General features: G+C 29.9%; 2 protein-coding genes across 2 annotated transcripts; both read left to right on the forward strand.

Annotated features, from left to right (window-relative positions):
- The first annotated feature begins 2,894 nt into the window (after window positions 1-2,894).
- Window positions 2,895-12,364, forward strand: LOC100266446 (protein disulfide-isomerase). The gene is made up of 11 exons (XM_010654641.3): window positions 2,895-3,079; window positions 4,019-4,049; window positions 4,170-4,457; window positions 4,534-4,722; window positions 4,846-4,971; window positions 7,840-7,977; window positions 8,087-8,209; window positions 8,313-8,430; window positions 8,617-8,729; window positions 10,728-10,925; window positions 12,299-12,364. Exons 1-10 carry the CDS (start codon window positions 2,895-2,897, stop codon window positions 10,911-10,913), a joined length of 1,497 nt encoding a protein of 498 aa, XP_010652943.3. The 3' UTR covers window positions 10,914-10,925; window positions 12,299-12,364.
- A 10,719-nt stretch (window positions 12,365-23,083) lies between these two features.
- On the forward strand, window positions 23,084-24,046 carry LOC100244104 (transcription factor HBP-1b(c1)-like). Its single transcript, XM_002273596.4, has one exon. It carries the CDS (start codon window positions 23,148-23,150, stop codon window positions 23,913-23,915), a length of 768 nt encoding a protein of 255 aa, XP_002273632.1. The 5' UTR covers window positions 23,084-23,147; the 3' UTR covers window positions 23,916-24,046.
- Window positions 24,047-24,522: the final 476 nt, after the last annotated feature.

Raw genomic sequence — 24,522 nt, forward strand, 5'->3', positions numbered from 1 at the left:
CCCTTTTTCCTTCTTCCTCCTTCCTTCGTCTCCTTCCCATGCCACGCACAATTTTCTTGTTCTTGTTTTTCAGAGAGTGGCTTCCACCACCTGGAGTTGAGAGGGAACAGGGAACACATCCAACACATGGAAATGTTTGACTGAACCATCGCAATTTGGATCTAATTATTGGATAATGCCTACTTTGATTTACAATTAATTCAGTCCACGGGAACTGATTTCCTTAGGTATATTGAATATCATCCATACTGGTGAACTCATAGACCCAAGTCTCCCAACTCCCATTCAAGTATTCACCCAGAGATCTTTTGATACCCAATGCCTTTAGGTGCATGGAACTTGACTTCCTAAATCTAACACCCTATTTTAAGGATTTAGCATTTCATTTTCTTCTCCTATCAGCCATACTCCCCTTTTAAATCTTTACCTTTCTTGTTTGTTTGTTTGTTTATTTTTTGTTTCCATAATTTTTAGCTTTTTAATTCTTAAAGATCAAGGGTATTTGTTTTTTAGTTTTTTTATTGAAAATAATTTGCTTTTAGACTTTTAATTATTAGTTTTTATATCTTTTGCATGACTTATTATAAATTTATTTTCAACTGTATAGAAAAAGTCAATTTTAAGTTGTTTGATTTTCTACTTCCTAAATCTAACACCCTATTTATTTTTTAGTTTTTTTGTTGAAAATAATTTACTTTTAGACTTTCAATTATTTGTTTTTATATCTTTTGCATGACTTATTATAAATTTTCAATTGAATGGAAAAAAGCCAATTTTAAGTAATTTGATTTTCCATCTTTTCATGATTTATTATAAATTTTTGGTTAAATAGAAAAAACTAAAATATTTGAGGCTTGTTTGACAACTGTTTTCAAAAATAGTTTTCTGTTCTCCAAAACAAAAAATAAGGAAAATATGTGTTGTAACCAAAATCTGTTTTCTATTATATGTTATTAAAAATAGAAAACAAAGTGTTTTTAAATAATATCTTTTTATTATTTTCACTTGTTTTCTAAGGATTGTTTAAAAATATAATTATATAAGCATATAAAATGATTAAAAGTAAAACACTAGATATAAAAATAATTTTTAAAATATATTTAAAAATATTAAAAATAAATTAAAAATATTTTAGGTTTGAAACAAACTTGTATTCTACAAAACATCAAAAACAATTTTAAAAAAATATTTTCAAATTTTTTTCAAAACTATTTTTGAAAACACTTATCAAACAAGCTCTTGACTTTTTCTAAATAGAAAAAAATAATATGTTGGCTTTTATTTTATTTTTTAATACTTAATAAAAATAAAATATTATAAAAACAAACCACCTAATATATAATATTATTAAATTCTATTTAATTTTAATTTCTATTCAATTTTAAGTTAAAAATCAAACACCATCTAATTTTTTTGAAATATGTAACCATCATTTCCTAAATGGACTCATTGTCATCTTTGAACATCATCAATTGTTTTATATTCAGTTCACACATTAAAGTGAATAAACAGGTGATGAGATAGAGGTTGTGATCTACAGGCAGAAAAGAGAAAAGGGAAGAATAAAAATGAAAATCATATTTTTATTTAAATAAGATAATATTTGAAGCTTTCAAAAAAAGTAAGATTATTTTTGTGAATTGGGATGATTATGCTATCCTTTTTAACTCAATATTCCATAAACTAATAATTGCAAAATATATATTTTCACTTTAAAATAATAAATAATATTAGGTATTTATGTACAAGTTTTATTTAGAAATAATTGATTAAAAAGAATGAAATACTCATCATATTTATGAATTTATCACTTATCGTGTTTTTGTTTAAAAAGTAATTTATTTTTAACATAAATATCTTTAACTATTTCAAGTATTTATGATATGTTTTAAAAGAAAAAGTTTTTTATTTTTATTAAAATGAGGCTAAAAAAAGATCAAGAGTTAGATTTTCAAAATTGGGTTTTTAATGACCCTTTTAATCAAATAACGCTTTTATTTATAAAATAGTCCTAATAAATATTGTAAATCATTAAATATAAAACCCAACAAATTAAATTATAGAAAAAAATCTAGCACTAAAAGGTTATTGAATTAATGTATTGTTCTAAAGATTTTTCCTTTTACCTTGAATAGACAATGAAAAATAACGTCATATGCTCTATTTAGATTCTTATACATATTCTATTTATGCCACAATATTTTTCTATAAATAAAAAAAACAAAACATTAAATACAAAATACCCAATAAATAAAATTACCAAAAAAAAAAAAAAAACACACAACATAATTATGAATAACACCCTAGTTTTGGTCAAAGGGTATATCAAAGGTAACTGCCCTTTTGAATTACCTGAGTAAATGTTAAAATTTAATTAGGAAACGTTTGAACTAAAAACCTGAGGTTTCATGTTGCTTCTTTAAAATAAAGAAATAAAATATTATAAGGTTTTAAAACAAAATTTTAAAATTATTTTTTAAGAAATAAAGTATTTTTTGTGTTTCTTATTAGTAAAAATTTCATACATATTTAATTTTTTTTTCCAATTATCTAGTTTTGTTTGGAGAGCACTTGTTGGGTTAAAGATTTTTTTCTTGCTAAATGTTATAGGGAATTTTATTCGATGATACAAAAAAAAATAATTAGAGAGGTGCACAGGCCAATCAATCATATTGATCATAAAGAAAAATGTGCAAATTACTTTACCTAATCTTTCAACCTTATAATAATTATACAAATATTTCATAAATTTTATATTGTACTAATACAAAGTAATAAATTTATTCTAGATACTAGACCTTAAATTTGTATTAATATTTAACCTAGAGAAATAGAGAGACAATGAGAATTTAAAGTGGGGAGTTTAGGGAAAAATACAAGAGAGAGAGATGAGAATGGTGTTTCCCATGGAGTGCAAGTGTTTGTTCTCCGTCTTAGTGTTGTTTTCTTCTCTACTGGCTTTGTGTACAGTGCCCATCTCTGCAGTTGAAGGAGAGTTTGTTGTGACTTTGGATTATTCCAACTTCACTGAAACTGTCGCCAAGCAAGACTTCATTGTTGTTGAGTTCTATGCTCCATGGTACTCCCTTTTCTTTTTTCCTTCCCATAACTTATTTGGTTCCTGAGAAAACAAGATTCTCATTTTTGGTTTCAAACCAAAAGAGAAAAATATTTCCATTCAACTTATCTACGGGTTTCTTTTTTCTTGATGACTTGAGAAGTAACTGCTGGATTAGCAATTTTCTTCTCCTTTTATTTCTTTCTCCATGTTTTCTTGGCAACCAAACAGAACTAATGTGTGTTTTGTGTGAATGAGTCCTTGCTTTTGTAAGGAATTTTGTGGGGTTTGCTGTTTTTCACTGTCGAGTTCAATATCTCTATAGTTTATTTTGAGTAGAAGGTTTTTCATCATTGAATTTAATATTCTTTCCAAATGCCTTTTTGGCTTCATTTGAATCTCAAAAAATATGACATGGAAAAAGAGTAGACGACTGAAAATAGGTTGAGAAAGGTGTTGGATTGTGAAGCCTTGATCAATTTTGTTGTGTTTTACTCAGAATGTCAGAGGTTAAGTTTCGAGTTATTCGATCAAACAATTGAGAATTTTTTTTTTCTTTTTTATAATGAATGATTAGTTTCTTTTTCTCTTTTCTCTTTTCTTTAATTAGTAGATTTTTTTATGAACGTAGAGATCACATTGATTATTTAACTATGATAAAAATTTCATGTTTTTCTTTATTTTCTCCTCATATGTGTGCGTGATTTGGCTAATAAATAGAATCCATTTTAAGCATTCTATTTTCATCATTTTCCCTTCCTTTTCTTAGATCCTATCTGAGTTTTAGTTTAAACATTGAATGGATCACTACTTTGAATCTCAAAACATTTGAAGGCATGAATCTAAATATTGACAGTATATAAGACTAATAATCACTTCTATAATCAACAAAAAGTATGAGTCTTATCATATTACTCACAATTTAACGCATGGTTTGATAAACCTGTTCTTCCTTTTCAGGTGTGGGCACTGTCAGCAACTCGCTCCAGAGGTAACAAATTTTTTCGTCAAATGATTAAAGGGAAATAAAAATAAAAAATAAAAAAGATTTTCCGACTCTTTTGGCCACTGAAAATTTTCTGACGTGACATGTTTTATGATCTATATACAGTATGAAAAAGCTGCGTCCGTATTGAGTAGCCATGATCCTCCAATCATTCTGGCCAAAGTTAATGGAGATGATGCAGCAAACAGACAACTCGGACAGAAGTTTGACATCAAAGGTTTCCCCACCCTCTTTATTGTGAAAGATGGAGGAAAGAAAGTTCAAGAATATAACGGCCCTCCCGACGCTGATGGGATAGTAAATTATCTAAAAAGACAACTTGGTCCTGCATCCACTGAAATAAAATCTTCTGAGGATGCTGCAACTTTCATAGATGAGAAAGGGGTCGCCATTGTAAGTATTATATGTAGCTCCTCCGCTGTCTGCTTTCATCACGAAGCTATGCTAAAAGCTTTGTGCATTCTTGTAGGTTGGAGTGTTTCCAGATTTCTCAGGAGAAGAATTTGACAACTTCATTAGTATAGCTGAAAATCTGCGTTCTGACTATGTATTTGGGCACACTTTGGACGCCAAGCTTCTTCCTCGGGGTGAATCATCAGTCAAGGGGCCAATTGTGAGACTGTTTAAGCCATTTGATGAGCTCTATGTTGATTTCCAGGTATTGTTTTCTATCTATTTGTTGTTTGTATAACCTTAGTTCATTGTTAGAGTAGTGTTTGTGATGATTGTTTCTGTCCACAATTACAACATGCTATTCTGTTAAAATGGCTACTGTGTTCAGGATTTTGAAGTAGATGCTTTGGAAAAGTTTGTTAAAGAAGCTTCTATGCCTTTGGTCACCATTTTCGATTCTGATCCAAGTGGCCATGGTTATGTTGCTAAGTTCTTCGACCTACCTAATGACAAGGTAATTCTTTTCTTTTCTTTCCTTTTCTAACTGAAGAAAATAAAAAGCTTCCATTTCCTTTTACAATTCTACCATTGGCACAATGTAACACAATGAACAATTCATGTTTGTGTGTTGACAAGTGTATCAAATTTTATTTTGAGTCAATTTGTAAGTCATTGATATTTTCTAATTAATATGACTACATTCATGTAAGGAGATTTTGAATTATATATTACATAGGAAACAACCTAGTGTGGGATCTTCTTTTAGGAATAGGAAACAACCTGATTCTTATGATACTAAGATACTTTAGATAAGATAAATGTAGTGATTTAAGAGCACTATATTTTTGCTTAATCTACCTTTCACCTTAAATGCTCAATAATTAATGCATGTTATTTTTTATTGTTATAGAAAACATGTTTTTCAATCCTATCACTCTCATTCTTATAACAAATAAATTAATTTGACCTAATTATGTGGATTAGAAAAGAAATTTAGATGTAGTACTCACATTGGAGGACCCAAAAATTTGCTCCCAACATTCCTAATAAAAATTCATAGCAAGAAGATAGAGAGGCTTATCAAAGGTGGCAAAAGGTAAATGAGAAGGCCAAATGTCTTATACACTTACGATATTCTCTTCAACCTGCAAGAGATCTTTAGCGATAAGGGCAAGTCAACTAGCCAGGCTAGCCTTAGGACTATTATAAACACTGAGTTGACATAAGGAACTCCCATTAGGATCACATTGTTCATATGATCAGACAATTTAAGAGGTGAAGATCTTTGAAGTCAAAATTGATGGTGAGACCAAGATCATCATGATCTTAGAGACCTTATTGGATTCCTTAAGGTAATCAAGCCTAACCATCCTATGAATAAGATGTTGAACTTGTCAAAGTTGATGAGAGAACTTCAGATGGTTGAAGGGATTTTCAAAGATCATAAAGGTGCTCATAAGGAAGTTAAGGGTTCTTCATGTTTTTTTAAAATGAAAAAGAAGAAAGGTAACACCAAACATGGAAAGTCCAAGGATGGAATGAAAAGAGTAAAGGAAAGTATATGTGTTTCCTTTGTGGCAAGAAGGGTCGTTGGAAAAAAAAAAAAAAAAGTGCCTAGAATCCTAAAGAAAAAGGAAGGTGCACATATTCTCATAGTTTTCACCAACTCTTTGTAGATAGATTCTAAGGCCCTTGACAATATTTATAATTCTTTATAAGGGTTTTAGTTGAGGAAAAGGTTGAATATGAAGATATGTACCTAATTTTAGCTTCTAGTGAGAGGATAACCATGCAAGCCTTGGGAGATATTACCCTAGTATTAGAAATTAAATGTCTTCTGAAACTTAAGAATTGTCTTTATGTACCTAAGTTTAGAAAAAATCCCATTTTGGCTTCTAGTTTAAATAAATGGAATTATTCAGTTTATTTCAATAAAGAACTTATTATTGGAAATAATAATTCATTTATTTTCTTAGACCCATTAGTTGACAATCTTTACCACATTACTCCTTTCCTCTAATGTCCATGAACGTAGAAGGTATGAGTATTTCATAACCGTTACTAATGACTACTCTAAGTATGGTTATGTTTACATTATGCATAGGAAATTTGATACCTTGATCAATTCTAGGAATTTAAGGCTGAATCGAAAAAGCAGTTAGGTAAATACCTTAAAGCACTTCGATCAAATAGAGGTTGTGAGTACACATCTAATGAGTTTGACTATTTCATAAAGAAGCATAGATTATATCTTAGTTGAGCACTATCGAACTCTACAACAAAATGGAGTGACGGAAAAAAGAACTCAAACTATGATGGACATAGTGAGATCAATGATGAGAACTTTCTCAACTCTTCTATATCCTTCCGAGGATATGTTTTGGAAATTGCAAAATATCTTCTTAACCTAGTTCCTTCTAAATTATAGTTTGACTCTCATGAAAATGTGGGTAGGTTATAAACCTAGTTTACAACTTGTTCACATATGGAGCTATCCAATGCATGTGCTAATGTCAAAGAAAGATAAGTTAGAATCAAGGTAAAAAGTATGTTAGTTAGTAGGATATCCCAAAGAAATAAGGGGTTATTATTTTTGTAGTCAAGTAAACCATAAGGTATTTGTTAGCATAAGTGCCACAATTTTTTAAAGAAGACTAAATGATAAGCAATTACTCTAAACTTAATGTCAATTGAAGAGCTTTAGAGGATAACCCCATGATAACACAAAATACCATGGATCCAAAATTAGCTACACCCACGATTCTTGACAGCTCTATATCTTTCTACATCATAAAGGGTACTAAACTTTCTGCAGAGAAAATATATCTTTCTACATCATCGCAGAGTACTATGGATAGTAGTACTCCGGGTCTGTTCACCGTCTGGAAAACTTCATACAACTGTTGAAGCTTTTTAAAATTTCCATAGTCTCAAGGAGGGTAAGAAGGGATCATGTCTTACCTACACATTTTTTAGCAGATTGGTTATCAGCGTTAAGGCATGACTCATACGCCACTGTTTGAATCACTTGCTGGACAGGTTCATGTCCTTGGCGAGGACTACTGAGGATTAACAGTCTTGAACAGTTAGACTTGATCTTCTTTTTCTACTAACACCTAGTTTTTTGTTTTTCTAACTAAATTCTTGTGTTTTCTTCTATATATTTTTGTGATCCATGCACATAGCATGCAGCATCTATAGTAGCTACAACTCTACTGTATTACTCTATTTCAAGTAATCGCATGTTAGCAATAAGCTTTTAGGTTATTTCTATATATGCAAAAGTTACATTTGGCATGATCCTGACTTTTGGGTGGATTTTGAGAGCTGAAAACATTGGTTTCATACTAATATTTCTTCACAAAAATATGAAATGGGCCAGGTCATGCTGGTCGTGGAGTTCAATAGTGAGGAGTTTGATGCTTTCAACTCGAAGTATCGTGATGCTGCCGAGCTCTACAAAGGAAAGAACTTGGGCTTTCTATTGGGTGATGTCAACGTTAGTGAAGGTGCTGTTGAGGTAATCTTACCTTGACAGATATGAAACAGTAGTAGACATCCCGACCCAAGTTTTACCAAAGCTATCCTTTTTGACATGTTTAAACTTGAACGTGCCTTTGCATGAACAGTATTACGGGCTGAAGGCAGATCAAACACCTCTGATCATCATAGATAACAATGACCTGGACACCAGATATTTTGAAGCCAAGATCAAGCCTGATCAAATTGCACCCTGGTTGGAGGAATACTTGGTAACTCCTCTATATATAGTGCATTTAAATAACTATATATATATATATATAGCTTCATTTACTTATGACATATCACTTCCTTTGGAAAAATTAATGTCTGCAGGATGGCAGATTGAAGCCATTCATCAAGTCGCAGCCTATTCCTGAAACTAATGACGGACCCGTGAAAGTGGCTGTTTTTGAAACACTGGAGGAGATTGTGTTCAACTCTGGAAAGAACGGTGTGGACTTTATCGCTTGTTCCTTCATTACATGTTTACTAAATTTTTCCAATAGTTTCTAGTCTCATGATTTCTGAAAGCATGGACAGCAACAAAATATTTAGCGGAAATTAAATGAGATAAATTAGATATGGTAAATGAGTTCGTAGTGTTGATCGCATTTGTGTACATGCATGTGTTCCGCAGTTCTCATAGAATTTTATGCACCTTGGTGTGGACATTGCCAGAGGCTGGCTCCAATCTTGGAAGAAGCTGCTGTCTCATTCCAGAATGATCCCGATATCATCATCGCCAAACTGGTAACGTTCCTTCTCCTCCCACTCCACCAATCTTTGTAGTATGAACCAAAAAAATGCTAAATGACACAAACCAATTCTCTAGCTTACTTCTCATAAGTAATTATTTTTTTGTGTCCAGCTATAAAACCAAATAAAAAAAACCTGGGTAATTCAAATATGACCCGCAAGTCATGTTTAGTATCCGGAAATGAGGAATAAAAATGAATATTTTATATTTCATTTTTTCTTGAATGGGAATGAATTTGGTGATTTCAACTTTTGTGGTTAAATGCACTATGAATATAACTTTGTAATAATTATTTATTTATATTTCAACATTTGGTAACACTAAAAATATGAATGAAAAAATAAATAAATTGATAATAATAATCTTATATATATAGTTTAAAATAATTTTTCTTTTTTCATTTTATTTTAAAATAACATGCTTAAGAGTTTTCTTTTTAGGTAGGTCATAAGATTAAAAAAATAAGAATTAATAAATAAATATTAATCATGAAAAGTCATAAAAATGTAATGGAAATGTAGTGATAAAAACAAATAATTGAAATATCACCCACAAGTCTTGTTTGGTACTTGAAAATGAGAAGTGAAAATGAATATTTTATTTTTTATTTTTTCTTTAATACAAATGAATTTAGTGATTTCAATTGTTGTGGTTGAATGGATTAAGAACATAAGATTAGACTAATTATTTATTTCTATTTCACTGTTTGATAACACTAAAAATATGAATGAAAATAATAAATAAATTGACAATAATACTCTTATATATAGTTTAAAATAATTTTTTTTATTTTAAAAGACTTTTTAGGTAGATAATAAGATTTAAAAAATAATATTAATTAATAAATAAATATTAATCATAAAAAGTCATAAAAATATAATGGAAATATATGGATAAAATAATAATTTAAAAATATTATATATTATTTGCTCTACCAACATAGTCAAAATACTTCATCTTGGGGATTAATTCCAAATCCCACTTGTGAGTGGGATTTATGCATCCTCATTATTATTTAAGTTATTAATGCATATGAATGGATGAGGATATGAATGAGATGTTCATTCTCATTCTTGATTCACTCGTATCAAACATGATCTCAAATAAACTTAGAATCTTCTACTATTATTTAATGATTTAAGTTAAATTATTTTTAAGTTGTTAGTTTAACTTATAACTTATTACTTGATTTTTCTTTTAAATATTAAAATGATTTGATAACAATAATTTAATAATTTTAATTAGTAAATTGAAATATTTATCTTTATTAGTTTTAATTAATATTTATTTTCATCAACTTTAGCTAATATTCAACTTTGTTAACCTTAAATAATAAATTTATTTATTAAATATCCATATTAAAAGTATTGCACACAAATAAAATAACTATAAAATATTTACTATAAAAAATAATTGGTAGATGCAGAGTTACACTTTTACCATATGTAAACAAATATGGTAAATGATTTGGGATTTAAAATAAGTTAATTATTTTTGTTTGATATTTAAAGTGATTTTACACTTTAAAATTATGTTATTACATTATTTATCAAACATATTTGATAATTTACTTAGGTGGTGTTTGTTTTTTTAACTTTTTGTTGAAAGTAATTTGTTTTCAAAATTTAAGTTATTTGTTTTTCTATTTTTTCATGACTTATTATAAAATTTTTACTAAACAGAAAAAGCCAAAATATGTAGTTTTTTTTAAATAGAAAAAATAACATATTGGTTTTTCTTTACTTTTTAATACTTAATATAAATAAAATGCTATAAAAACAAACAACTTAATATTTAATACTATTAATCTTTAAGATCTATTTAAAATTAAGTAAAAAAACAAACATCACCCTAATGACTTAAATTAAGTCATTAAATCATATTAAATTATTAAATTAATTTATTAAATATGATCTCCGTATTTACAATTAATTACTTTGATTTCCATTGATTTGTATTTGGATAGAGTGTAACCTGTGATTTCTACGTAGGATGCAACTGTAAATGATATCCCAAAGAAGTTTAAGGTTGAAGGTTTCCCAACTATGTATTTTAAACCGGCAAACGGGGAGCTTGTGGAATATGGAGGCGATGCAACCAAGGAGGCTATCATTGATTTTATTAAGGAGAAGCGTGACAAGAGTATCCAAGAAGGGTCCGCAAGAGATGAGCTTTGAGTAATGTTACTTGTAAGTTCTAACCTTTCCTTTTCTCTTAATTAATTGCCACCCTAAGGAGATTGCTAGTGTATAAAGATTTACCACATAAGGCAAGTGTTGTTGCCCTCAAAACATCCATCTAATAAATAACATGATTGTAAGTTTTTGGAAGATGGATAATTAAGTTTACAACATTAACAACCAAAAATGATATTAAGTAAAAATGTTTTTTTTTTTGTCTAAATATTTTTTTAAATGATGAAGAAATATAAATTAATTGATTAAAAGGGATGAAAAGATCTCAAATTTGTAAAACTAAGGGTATGTTTGGGAACTTTTTTTTACAAAAGTTTTCTATTCTCCTGGACAAAAAATATAGAAAACACATTTGGTAACCAAAAACTGTTTCTGGCTTTCTATTCTTAAAAATAGAAAACAAAATGTTTTTGAACAAAAAATATAGAAAACACATTTGGTAACCAAAAATTGTTTTCTGTTTTCTGTTTTTAAAAATAGAAATCAAAGTGTTTTTACAAAACATCTTTTAGTTATTTTTTTTATCATTTTCACTTGTTTTCTCGTTTTAAGAAATAATTATACAAACAAGTAGAATGATTAAAAATAGAACAATTAGATAAAAAGTTATTTTTAAAACATATTTAAAAATATTAAAAATATGTTAAAAATATTTTAGATTTTCAAACAGACTTTTGTTCTACAAAAAATAAAAAATAATTTTTAAAAAATTATTCTTAAAATCTATTTTTCAGAATTATTTTTTAAAACAGTTACCTAACAAGCCACATCTCCCATTTTTTAACTTGAAGAGTAACTTATTTTCTACATAACTACCCTTCAATATATTTATTATTTACATGTATTTTAAAAGAAAAATGTTATTTTTATAAGAAAAAAGTGAGGGTATTCTTCTCCAAAATGGGTATTTTTTGGGTGAAAAAAAGTGGAAGGTTAGATTTGTAAATTGATGTTTCTTTTGTCCCTTAATCGGTTATCCCAAGAACCATTTGATTCTAAACCATTATTTGATAGGTGATTTTTCAAAAAATTTTACTTTTTTTATTATATAATGCAATAAGAATGTGTTTAGTTTCTAAAAATTTAAAAAAAAAATACGAGAGGGAAAAATAAAAAAGAAAAATAGGAAAAAACAAAATAAATAAAAAATAAAAAATAAATTTAAAATTAATAAATTATTAAAATATGGTACTCGAAGCTTATTCAAGTGATGAAATTTTGTGGGTACAAAATGAAAGGATACTACTTTTATCATGTACGCACAAAGAAGCAATTGAAGAAGAATAGTATTGCAATTGAATGATATGATTATTTGTGGGGTGTATTTCCTGAATATTGGAGTTGATAATTATGTCTTAATTTTGCAGGAAGCAGTTTGCTACGGAGATAGCAGGGCCTTTTTCACAAGCTTGAAGAGGGAATAAATGGGCTGGTTTTACTATCTTTCATATATATATATATATATATATGAAATTAGAGAATCAATTGAAAAAAATATCAAAATATGTAAAACATGTAAACGGTTTGGGATTTTTTTATTAGTTATAAGGTTTTCTTTCTATGAATATCTTAATTTTCATAAAATTTATAATTTAGAAATATTTAAGTTTTAAAATAATTTCTCTTATATTTTATTTTTCTCACAGGAGATTAAATAAAAAAATAGTTTTTCTTTTGTACTATAAAGAATTCTTTTAAACTTCCAAAGCAAAAAATGGAAAGACCAGTTTAAAAAGTAGTGGAACCTGGTCTGAATAGTAGTATGAAGAAGCATCATCGATTGAGATTAGGCCCAAGTCCCTTAGAAGGGATGCTTCAATGACAACCAATGGTATCATCGTGGCATACCCATAACAAGGAAAACTAACCTTGAATATAGGTCATGATCCATCCCAACACTAACTTACCTAAATCCAATTCAATCTTACTTCTAACTCAAAATGTCCTTGTTAATTCTTTTTAAATTCAATTTCTAAATTGGTTATTGAAATTCGAGTGCAAAATCAAGTATTATTTAGATTAATGAATAGATGATTGTATGAAATTCGAGTACAAAATCAAGTATTATTTAGATTAATGAATAGATGATTGTATAAATAGAGTTCGAAGAGTTGGACGAGTTTGTAATATGGCTACAACTTAGATAAGTTGATCGGGTTAGAATCAGTCCAAGACCAATGCAAGTACCTCACTTCATGTTGGAGATTTTCATCTTGAACTTGAATTAGACCAATAATGTACATTCTTTGGTTGAATAAATAATTAAATTGTTTTTTTTAATAAAAATGGGTATGTTTTTTAAAAAACAGTTGTTAAAAATAGGTATTTAAAACAGTTTTTAAATACTTTTGGCATTTGTCATTACTTTCAGAGCAGGAGTATAAAGGCTCTCAACGCCAAGCATAAACTCAGTTTTGTCGACAGATCAATTTCGCAACCGCCTCCAGATGATCTTTTTGCTGGGACTTGGTCAAGATGTAACAATATGGTCGCTTCTTGGCTTCTCAATGTCGTTTCTAAAGAGATTGCTTATAGTTTACTCTACCTTGATAGTGCTCAAGTCGTTTGGGTAGATTTACATGATCGATTTCATCAGAGCAACGTCCCACACATTTTTCAGATCAAGCAACAACTACACGGGTTGTCTCAAGGTTCCCTTGATATCAATACTTTTTATACTCGTTTGAAAATACTTTGGGACGAACTCAAGAATTTTCAACCCATTCCCGTTTTTCAATGTGGCGGCATGAAAGCATGGATGGATTATCAATAGCAAGAATATGTGATGCAATTTTTTATGGGCTTAAACGAATCAAAGGACACCCACTTCCCTCATTCAGCTGCAACTACTACCGTACCCTCTCCACCTTCTGGTTCTCTTTCCACAAATCAAGTCCAGCAACTCATCACCTACCTCAACTCGCAACTTCATCATTGTGCCATTGACTACCTAAGTATCAATCCGCAACGGGCCCTTCTGTTTCTCACATCTATGGTAAATTTTTTTTTCTGTTATTTCCTTTTCACATCCTTCTATCATTTTTCATGCTTGTGTCATTGACACATGTGCCACACACCATGTATGTTGCAATCTTTCACATTTCTCTCACTCCACACTCATTCAAAGTACCATAATCACTCTTCCCAATGGTCACGTTGTTGCCATTAATCAAATAAGATCTGTCAAATTGTCTAATTCTCTAATTTTGCACAATGTCTTATTTGTTCCCATGTTTGCCTTTAATCTTCTAAGTTTTAGTGCTCTTACTCTCAACCATAATTGTTGTGTTAACTTTTTTCAAATTTGTGTGTGATTCAGCCCTCACTCAGGGTTTGATGATTGGGAGGGTTAGGAGACACAACAATCTTTACTTTCTAGAATTAGGGACTGTTGTTTGCAATTCAATGTTTCAGGTTCTATAATGTCTAAAAGTGACGTTTGGCATTCTAGACTTGGACATCCATCTCCTATCAAAATTCAACTTCTTCATAATGAATTACATATCCCTAATTCTTTATTTAACTTGTCTTCACATGGTCGAATTTTTCATATGGTTAAACAGAAACACCTCCCTTTTGTTTCACAAAATCATGTCTGTAAAACCTTTTGATTTGGTGCACATTGACATTTGGGGTCTTTTTCACATCGCCACACCTACTGGTCACAAGTATTTCCTTACCATTGTTGATGATTGTATATGTGCTACTTGGGTATATCTTTTACGTGCAAAATCAGATGTTCTTACTATTTTTCCATATTTTTTTACTTTGGTTTCTACCCAATATAACACTGTCGTTAAGTCTGTTCGTTTTGATAATGCTTCAAAATTAACATTTCATAATTTTTTTCATTCCTAAGGGATCATTCCCTATCATTCTTGTGTTGAGACACCAGAACAAAATTCGGTAGTTGAATGTAAGCACCAACACATACTTAATGTGGCACGGGCTCTACTTTTTCAATTGTGCATTCCTTTTTGTTATTAAGATGATTGTGTCTTAACAACAGTTTACTTGATTAATCGAACACCATCACCATTGCTATAAAAAAAAAAAAATCTCATTTGAATTGTTGAATAATAAAAAAACCCACTTATGCTCACCTTCGTATTTTTGGGTGTTTATGTTATGGCTCCACTCTTCCCAGCCAACGCACCAAATTCACTCCTCGTGCTCGAGCTTCAGTTTTTCTTGGCTACCTTTTTAGCTATAAAGGGTACAAACTCCTTGGTTTAGAGAGTAATAAGGTTTACATTTCCAGAAATGTTGTGTTCCATGAATCAGCCTTTCCCTTTGTACCAATTCCAGCTGATCAAGTGAAACTGTGGACTGAATATGATTATAAAGGAGGGGGTTCATCTGGTTCTAGTATGGTGAATGGCTTTGAGAGCTGCATGGTCTTTGCTTCACATAGGTATTATTTCCCCATTTCATCACAATTGGCCTAGTAGAAGATGACCTGCCGTGGTGGAGCTCGCTGGGTACATGTAGAATCCATGGTAATTTGGAGCTTGGGAGGAAAACTGCAGAATATCTTTTGGAATTGGGCCCGTCAGATAACTCAGCTTATGTCCTGTGTTCAAATGACTGTGCTACTAGTGGGAAGATGGAAGTAATGTTGCAAGCATGGAGCCCACTCATACTAGTGGGATTTTTCATATAAATGTACGGTTTTTTTAGAAATTATTTTTTAAAATACCATACATTAGAAAATAATTCTAATTCTACAGAACTTTTGGACATATAGGTGCAAAGGTGGAAAAAAATATTTTATATTTTAACTTTTCTTATGCAAATTAACTCATTTCTCATATCTTTTTAATTTGATTTTACGTTGAAGGTGTACAATTCCAAAAAAGTTAGATTTATATTAAAGATGTCTTTTTTTCTTGAAGAGACATCTTCCATAATTCCAAAAAGTTCAATATATATTAAAGGTGTCTTTTGAAGAGATATTTTTCACAATTTTATAAATTTTAATTTATCTTATAAGTGTCTCTTTAATTTGATTTTATATAGAAAGTATCTTTTCAAGAGACGTCTTCTATAATTAAAAAAAAAAAAAATCAGATTTATATTAAAGATTTCTCTTTGAAGAGACAATTTTAACATATATTAGATTTTGTAAAATTGTAGAAGGTGTCTTTTTAAGAGACACCTTCCATAATTTCACAAATTTTAATTTATACTACTACAAGTGTCTCTTCAAGAGACATCTTCTACAATTTTAATTTATATACAATTTCACAAAATCTAATATATACTAAAGGTGCATCTTCAAAAGACATTTTATAATTTCACAAATTTTAATTTATATTACAAGTGTCTTTTGAATTTGATTTTACACATTTTACAATTCTAAAAAAATTATATTTATACTAAAAATATCTTTAAGAGATACCTTCCACAATTGCAGAATCCAATATACATTAAAGGTGTCTCTTTAAGAGACATCTTTCATAATTTCACAAATTGTATCAAACAAAACCGTAGTTTTTAGAGAAACATTGGATGGATAATTGTCCTAAAAACACTTTTGAGTACAAACATCAAACGCGCTTTTAGATCAGTTGAAGTTCATTCAAGCCCCAACATTAGTTAAAATTGAACTAAGCTCCACTCAATATATATATATATATATATATATATATATATATATATATATTCAATTAGGAGTTCATTGAAGCTATCCAAATTGTTTCAATATCAAGTGGCAGTGATGAAGCCAAGAAACAAGTTGTGAGTGATAACAACAAAAGAAATCCAACCTCCACCACACAATAATCAAACAGGACAACAACAAAAAGGAGGCTCCACAGAGTACCAAGAAACCAACAACACATGACTTGGGGTCTTGGGGTATTACTTGTATTTTTAATCCATTCACTGTTTGCTTCTGCTTTTGTTGTTGAAACTCACACCATGGATGATGTATGATGTGTCTGCCACTATTGTTTCAACTTTCAAGTGCAGCCTAGCTGTATATTTTAATGCATGCATGTAACCTCTACACAAAGTAGTATCCGGACTCCCTCTACACAAAGTAATATCCTTATCCTTAACTTTTTTATAATTGGTGTTTTATTGTTTTAGCCTTAATGATCAGCCTCCACTTGAAAGTGATTATTACTAGTATGCCACACAACATGCTCATACTGATCGGATCTTGACTCATCTCCAAGTTTATTATTTATGGTGCAGAACCATTAAACCAACTTAATAACTTAATAATTTAATTTAAATTAATTATATTTAGTAAAAAAATTTAATGGTATGATTTAAAGTTACAAACAAATTTAAGTAATAAGTAAAAATAATTAACTTATTCTTAAGTCTACATCTCTATTTTATTTTTTATTATTATTTGTTCTACTTATCTTCACGATCTCTTTTACGACTTCACGACCTTCATTGTTACTTTGACTTCTTTTTTTTTGCCCTAATTATAATTTATGAGAATAAATATATCAATTTGATGATTTAAAATAAATCTTAAATTAATTTTACCAAATAACTTTAACATTTAAAGTAAGAATTAAAAAATAAGTTTTAAATTAATATTTTATGTATAGTTTAACTTGAAGTCAATTTAAGTCATTAAGTAATGAGTATTAAGTTTTACCCAACATGCTCTTACACTCATCCAGAGTCATTTTTTGAACTTCTTTGTTGCATACCTAACATATAAAACTTTTATTAATAGTATTTTTATTAAAAATAATTTTATGAAAAAATTAATTAGTGATTCAATATAAAAAAATATTTTGAATTATATTTTTATAATATATTATGTAATAAAAAGTTATTTTTAAAAATAATATTAATTTTTATTAAATATAATATCACTTCAATTGATTTTTTTATATTTTTAAGTGATTTTTATAATTTTTTAAATATATAATTTTTAAAAAAAAACTAACTTAAAAAATTTAGAAAAATGCTTTAATATTAAAAAAAATGTTTCTGACTCTTTTAAAATTATTTTCAAAGGACACTTGCTTTTACATCCATCTAATTCTTTTATTCTCTATTTACAATAAAGAATATATTAAGGAGAAAAAAACTACATAAAAATTAAAAACCATACACATGATGAATCTCACCTATAGATAATACTTAGAGGGGGGTTGAATAAGTGTTTTCAAAACAATTAGAGATGGTATCTTATAAATGTTTATAATTCCTCCGTTTTTCTCAATTGTTTTGAGTTTTTTTTCAATCTTATTAACACACAATCAAATCACATGCAATGATGAATGTACCAACACTCTCCCAATAAGTTAGTCAATGCAAATCACATACATATGAATCAACACTCTTCAACTATTATGTATTAGACATTGCACTAACATAAAATCACATTTTCATATATCCTTAACATCATTACCAAAAACTGAAATATATTATATTCTTTCAAAATTTCAATGATCCAATTTTAGATCATATTAGAATTAAGCATCCAAAATATCACTATGGAAATATATAAGCTAATGAAAAAATGAATCAAATGATGAAATAGAAAAGGAAGACAATGACACAAATATTTTAATGTGAAAAACCTTCGAAGAGATAAAAAGCCACAAACCTCAAATGATCAAATCATCCATTATGAAGAAAATCAAATAAATATAAGGATTTACCTAACTTATTGTCACAAGATGCTTCAAATGACCCTCTTCATGGGCTTATATAGAAGGTGGAAAGTTTCTAGAGACCCTTGGAGACATCTACACTTACCTACCAAGTGGAAGACTATAAAAGCTTCTAGAGAGGGCTAGAGATGTCCACACATCTCTACACTTCGCTAAGAGAGAATGGGAATAGTGTGGGGTGTTCTAGAATCTTCCAAAGTCATCTTGTACATAAACTAGTGTAGAAGCTTCTAGATTATTCTTGAGTTGTAAGGAACCCTCCAAGGTTCCAGAAAGTTCCATTGGTGCCTATAAATAGGTTAAGGCCTCATTTGGCCAAGGCATCATCCAAAACCTCCCAAAAACCACCCAAGAACCTAACTAAGCAAGCAAGTGAGTTCCAAAGCACTTATAAAACTTCCTTTGAGCAATAAAGCTTCCATTTTAAGGGTTGCCTACTACGCCCTCTAAAGCTTCTAAGTCGGGTGCATCTTAGCCTAGCAAGCTAAGCACTGGGAGTAAGACTGAATTAGTAATATCAAGTGTCTTGACTTGTCTAAGTGTCGCACGAGCTTAGGAAAAGACTAAGTCTATGACATGATGCCTTCAATCCTCTCCTAGACCACTTGCCTAAAACTTTCAAACTTTAGCTACCCATTTTCTTCTTTCAAAGCACACTTGGAACCCACACCAAACTTCATCTTGGCCTCTTCTTGAATCCACATGAGAAAAAATTTTGTTTTTACCCCAAAATAATGAGTATGAAAGTAAGGATGAAGAACGCATTTAATCAACCCATTTTAAAAGAAATTTTCTCACTCAAAAAGGATTTTTAACTCAAAACCCATAAAATTTTCTTTCAAACCAAACACCCCCAAGATAGATAAGAAACTTGAAGCTCATATAAAAGGAAGACTTAAATGTTAAGGTTTTAAAACTCATAAAACGGTCAAGATATGTTTGGAAAATAATGAAGATTTGCATGTGTGGTCAAAGTATGATTGATTGGCAAGATTAAAGAAGATATGGGTTCAACATAAACTATTACCCTTCAGGTTGATCAATCAAAAATCGATTCAAATGTTTTAAACACAATGTTTTACATTCTTAAACTTCAACTCCATTTTTTAATAAAAATATAGAAGTTTAAAATATGGTTAACCAATGTTTACTATTATCCAAAACCTCAAAAACACTTACCATCTCCTCTATCAATCTTCAACACAAACAATTGAGAAAGGGTAAGAGTCCAAGGGAGGATTTAAAGAGTATGAACTAAAAGAAATACAATGAGAATTTTGACTTGAAATTACTAAGACACAAATATGTTTGCACTTTTATTTATCAATGGAAATGAGAAATAAATTTAGAAAAACATGTAAACAATTTTATTAAATTTAAATCCATTCATTTTACGTCCCCTCACTTTTTCTCTCGTAATTTATCCCACTTCCACACTCTCAACTCAATATTTTTCTCATATCCTCTTCAAATAAATCTTTATCAACATGTTCTCATCCAAAATATTTTAATTTTGTTGAAAAGAGTTTCAAATTCCGCATATTGTACTATATAAAATATTTATTTATGTTAATATCCTGATGTTATTATTTCCTTGTATAAGAAGAAAAATTATTAAAAATATCTTTATAAATATTTTAAGTTAAGAGATATAAATGAATTTTTGAAAAGTAATAAATAAAAATGTGAGGAAAAAATATAAGATATTTGCACACATGTAAATACAAAAAAGTGAAAATATGAGATATTTTAATTGATTAATTTATACCTGATCTCTAAGATATATTGAAATGATTCTCCTTCGTTCGTAAATATGATCATTATTAACCTTATCAAAATTATATTTTAAATGATTTTTTATCTTTATTTTAATTATAATTACAATTTTTGGTCCATGTAAACATATTTTTAAGAGGGTCTAATTATAATATGAAAGTGTACTTTTGAATATCCATTGAAAAGACATTATCGATCGTATTTTTATCAGGTTGCCTTTTTACTTCTAAGGATTTGGAAATCCAATAAACTAATTTTTATATGATTATCTAAGAATCAAACAATATTATTTTAATAGTATCTTCAATGATGTTTGAAGTCATGTCTCTCAAGTGAAAGCTGCTCGCACTGCACATGCAGACAAACTGAATGACATAGAGATATATGAAAGTGCATTAATTCTCAAAACCACCCACCAACCCATAGGTTTTCTCTGACAAAACTGCTTTCCCTTCCACACTCTGCTGCTGTTTATTGCTCACGCTTTCGTTTTTGTCCCAAGCTAACCTTTTCCCATTAGGCCACCAGTACCAAAGCAGAAAAAGATCCACTGTTGAAGTAAGCTAATTAATTAAGCTCTAACCCATGAATTCAATAAAAACTCCCCCACACCCCCCCCCCCCCCCCCCCCCTATTTTTTGAATTGATTTTCTTGATAAGAAAGATGCAATTAATTAATGTAGACTATAGATAAAATTTCAAAAAAAATATACAATACAATGTCATAAAAAAAAAATCATCACATAATAATAATAATAATTCTATCAAATCAAATTATGACACATGTCAAATGATCCTAGGCAAAAAAATAAGACATCAAATTAAATAAAAAGAGGAGAATTTTAGTAATTAAAATATAATTATCAAAATAAATAAAAATGATAAATTTGATAAGTATAAAAGTAAACATAAATTTTTATTAAAAATAAATTAAGAAGTATCCAAATATATTTGGTATGTGTTTCAAAATCTTCCTAAATATTATCTTTAAATATGGAATAATATTTACAAGAAATATGGAAGACTATTCAAATATGTATCACTTAACCCCTATAAATAGAGGTGTCTTTCTAACTTTTAGAATCATATTAGAAGATATCAGTAGATAGAAGAAGATTGTCAATGCTAAAGGTTTGAAGATTTGAAAATATTTAACTTTGAGTTAAAGAAATGCCAAAGTTTAAGGTGAAGCATAAGACATGACATGAAATAGAGGCAATGCCTAGAATAATGATAAGTATTCATTTAAATTAATATTTAAAAAAAATAAAAGTAATTAAATTTAATAATATTTTATTCTCCTAATTTAGGAATTTCAGAATATTTTTTATTCATTTATTTGTACTTTTCACAATACATTCCTATATAAATTTATCAAAAAAATTTATAAAATTTATTGTTTCTTTGTCAAATTACTAAACTCTTCACAATATCAGAGTTAGGGGAAAAGGCTCGAACTTGGACCTTCTTCACAAGTGATCAAAATACTATAAATTACTTTACCTACCCTCATAAAACATGTCATCCTATTAAAATAAAAAATAAAAATAAAAGCATATGCATTGTTCTAGCTTTCCATAACTGTTTTTTCTATTTTGATTTCAATTAAGTTAGACACCACAAATTTCCTATTATAACAAAATCAAATCATCATTTTAGTTTGTGGTGTCAATATTCTCCGTCATATTATAAGTAGAGAAAAACCTTTTGAATAAATTAAGGATAATTAGGAAAACAAAATTTCTATCTTGTAATCCTAGTTGTGGATCAACAATGACAAATTTGTAACTTCATAAGTTTCTGGAACTATAAAACAAGACATTGTTAGCATGATCTTTGAAGTTAACATGAGTAATTACTCTTTATTATAATTGAAAAAAGAAACCTAAAAAATATGTTTGGTAAGATCTCTTGAAGAATATTTAAGAGACTTAAAAAATGTGTCAATTCCATCACATTCAAAAGCTAATTTTAGATCAAATCAAAGTTAATGAATTCACATATGACTTAAGATAAAGGAATATTATAAAAAAAAAAAAATTAAATAAGTAATTTAATATTTTATTAAGTCTTTGTCATGTCTTTATCATGTTTAAGACAAGTTAGACATCCATATTCATTTATACTTTGAGAAGTATATTAATAGGAAAAAAAAAAAAAAGGAATGATAAGACATAGAATATAAGGAAACAGGTGACAAACACAAAATTAAAGAATATACAATAAAAATAATAAAGATAATACATAGAATCATGATAAGAATTTACTTCCATCAATATTTTCATAAATTAAATATTAATTAATATTTGATTTTCTTAATTTAAAAAATATATTTATTTCTCTTAATTTGAACGTATTGATTAATTTATTTTTAAAAAAATTTAGTACATTTTTGTATAAATTTAAAAAAAGAGATAATAAAATTCATGGCTTGTATTTTCAAAACTACCAACAAAAAGTTAAAAAGTTTGTCGGGAATGATAGAAATGAGCTAGTGTTGGGAAACGCCCAACAGCGCTCGTACTGTTTACCTGTCAATTAATTATATTAAAATCAAACCATAATATTATATATATTGTTTTCCACAAGTTGGCTGAAGATTTTCTTGAATCGCCCACTGCCGAAGCCGCAATTCCGCATTTACCATCTCACCCTTGTCTCCAACCGACTCTCTCAGAGCCTCCATAAAAAGGGTATGAAGCATGGGCTTCATCTTACGTCCCATTTTGAGGCTTATAATAGACGGCCGTTAACTCTGCTAGAAGCCAGTTGCCTCCTCCCCACATACATGGCCTCCTCCCCCGCAAATCACGAAGGCTTCCACAAATTCTTCGAAAGCTGGCTCACAGAGCAAAACCAGCACCTTCAAGAGCTCATTTCTGCGTCCAGAAACAATCAGCACACTGACGATTCTGATCAAATCCTGTGCCCTCTGGTAGAACGCGTGGTCAGCCACTACCATAACTACTACCACGCCAAATCCCTCTCGACAAGGGACAACATTTTGTCTATGCTCACCCCGCCTTGGCGATCTTTATTAGAGGACGCCTTTCTCTGGGTTGGCGGGTGGAGACCGAGCGTGGCCTTCCACCTGCTCTACTCCAAGTCGGGTTTGCAGTTTGAGAGTGGACTTGCTGACCTGATCCGCGGGCTGAGCACTGGGGATTTGGGCGATATGTCTCACGAGCAGCTCTGCCGCGTGGATGAGTTGCAAAGGAAGACTATAAGAGAAGAGAGGGAGATGACAGAAAACATGGCTAGGATTCAGGAGACGGTGGCGGACTCCAAGATGGTGGAGTTGTCGGAGGCAGCCACGGAGGAGGGCGGCGGTGGAGATGATCTGGGGGAGAGAGTTGAGTCAGCGCTGAAGCATAAGGAGGAGGGGTTGGCGGAGATGCTGCTCAAGGCGGACGATCTAAGGCTGAGAACACTCAAGGGCGTCCTGGACATTCTCACTCCGATGCAGTGCGTCCATTTCTTGATAGCTGCGGCGGAGCTCCACTTGAGGCTTCATAAGTGGGGTAAGAACAAGGATGAGCAGCAGCACCACGTCTAAAATATGGGACCAATTAAATGGAGGTTTTTTATTGTGAAATTAAAAAGTTGCTAAGCCCTAAGTCCTAAGTGTCACATGGATGTTTTTATCTTTTCTAAAGTTCAAGAAAGAGAGACGCTTGATTTACTCCTTTGTCTTCACTATGACCAATCGTTCATTTTAGCTTTAGTATATATATATATATATATTATAGAACTTCTTGGCATTTGAGGGTGTGGCTTGTTTGTGACTGCCTGCTACTTGTTTCATGGCTTTAATTTGAGCCGCGGATCCTTCTCTAGAGACAGAAATACCCACATTAATAGCAGGCCTGATTCCAGCATTGAATAAATTGGCGGATAAGAATATTTGTTTATCTGTAATGGAAATTACATTCATGGGAATATAAGCCAAAACATCTCCCGATTCCGTCTCAGCTATTGGTAAAGCAGTCATACTTCCTTCACCTAAAGAAGAACTTGATTTAGCGGCTCTTTCCAAAAGATGTGAGTGCAAATAAAAAACATCTCCTGGATAAGCTTCGCAACCAGGTGATCTTCGTAATAGAAGTTCAATAACGAATCATTGATTTAATTGAATAACTAAATAAAATGGATAGACTTTTCTC

The sequence above is a fragment of the Vitis vinifera genome, chromosome 7 (assembly GCF_030704535.1).
Source record: "Vitis vinifera cultivar Pinot Noir 40024 chromosome 7, ASM3070453v1".
Lineage (NCBI taxonomy): Eukaryota > Viridiplantae > Streptophyta > Magnoliopsida > Vitales > Vitaceae > Vitis > Vitis vinifera.

What these genes read in the sequence shown, in the direction of transcription:
- LOC100266446 (XM_010654641.3), top strand. Translation starts at nt 2,895, where the DNA reads ATGGTGTTTCCCATGGAGTGCAAGTGTTTGTTCTCCGTCTTAGTGTTG. An exon ending in TTAGTGAAGGTGCTGTTGAG is followed by an intron (nt 7,978 to 8,086) that starts GTAATCTTACCT and finishes TTGCATGAACAG; the next exon opens with TATTACGGGCTGAAGGCAGA. An exon ending in GTTCAACTCTGGAAAGAACG is followed by an intron (nt 8,431 to 8,616) that starts GTGTGGACTTTA and finishes TGTGTTCCGCAG; the next exon opens with TTCTCATAGAATTTTATGCA.
- LOC100244104 (XM_002273596.4), top strand. Translation starts at nt 23,148, where the DNA reads ATGGCCTCCTCCCCCGCAAATCACGAAGGCTTCCACAAATTCTTCGAA.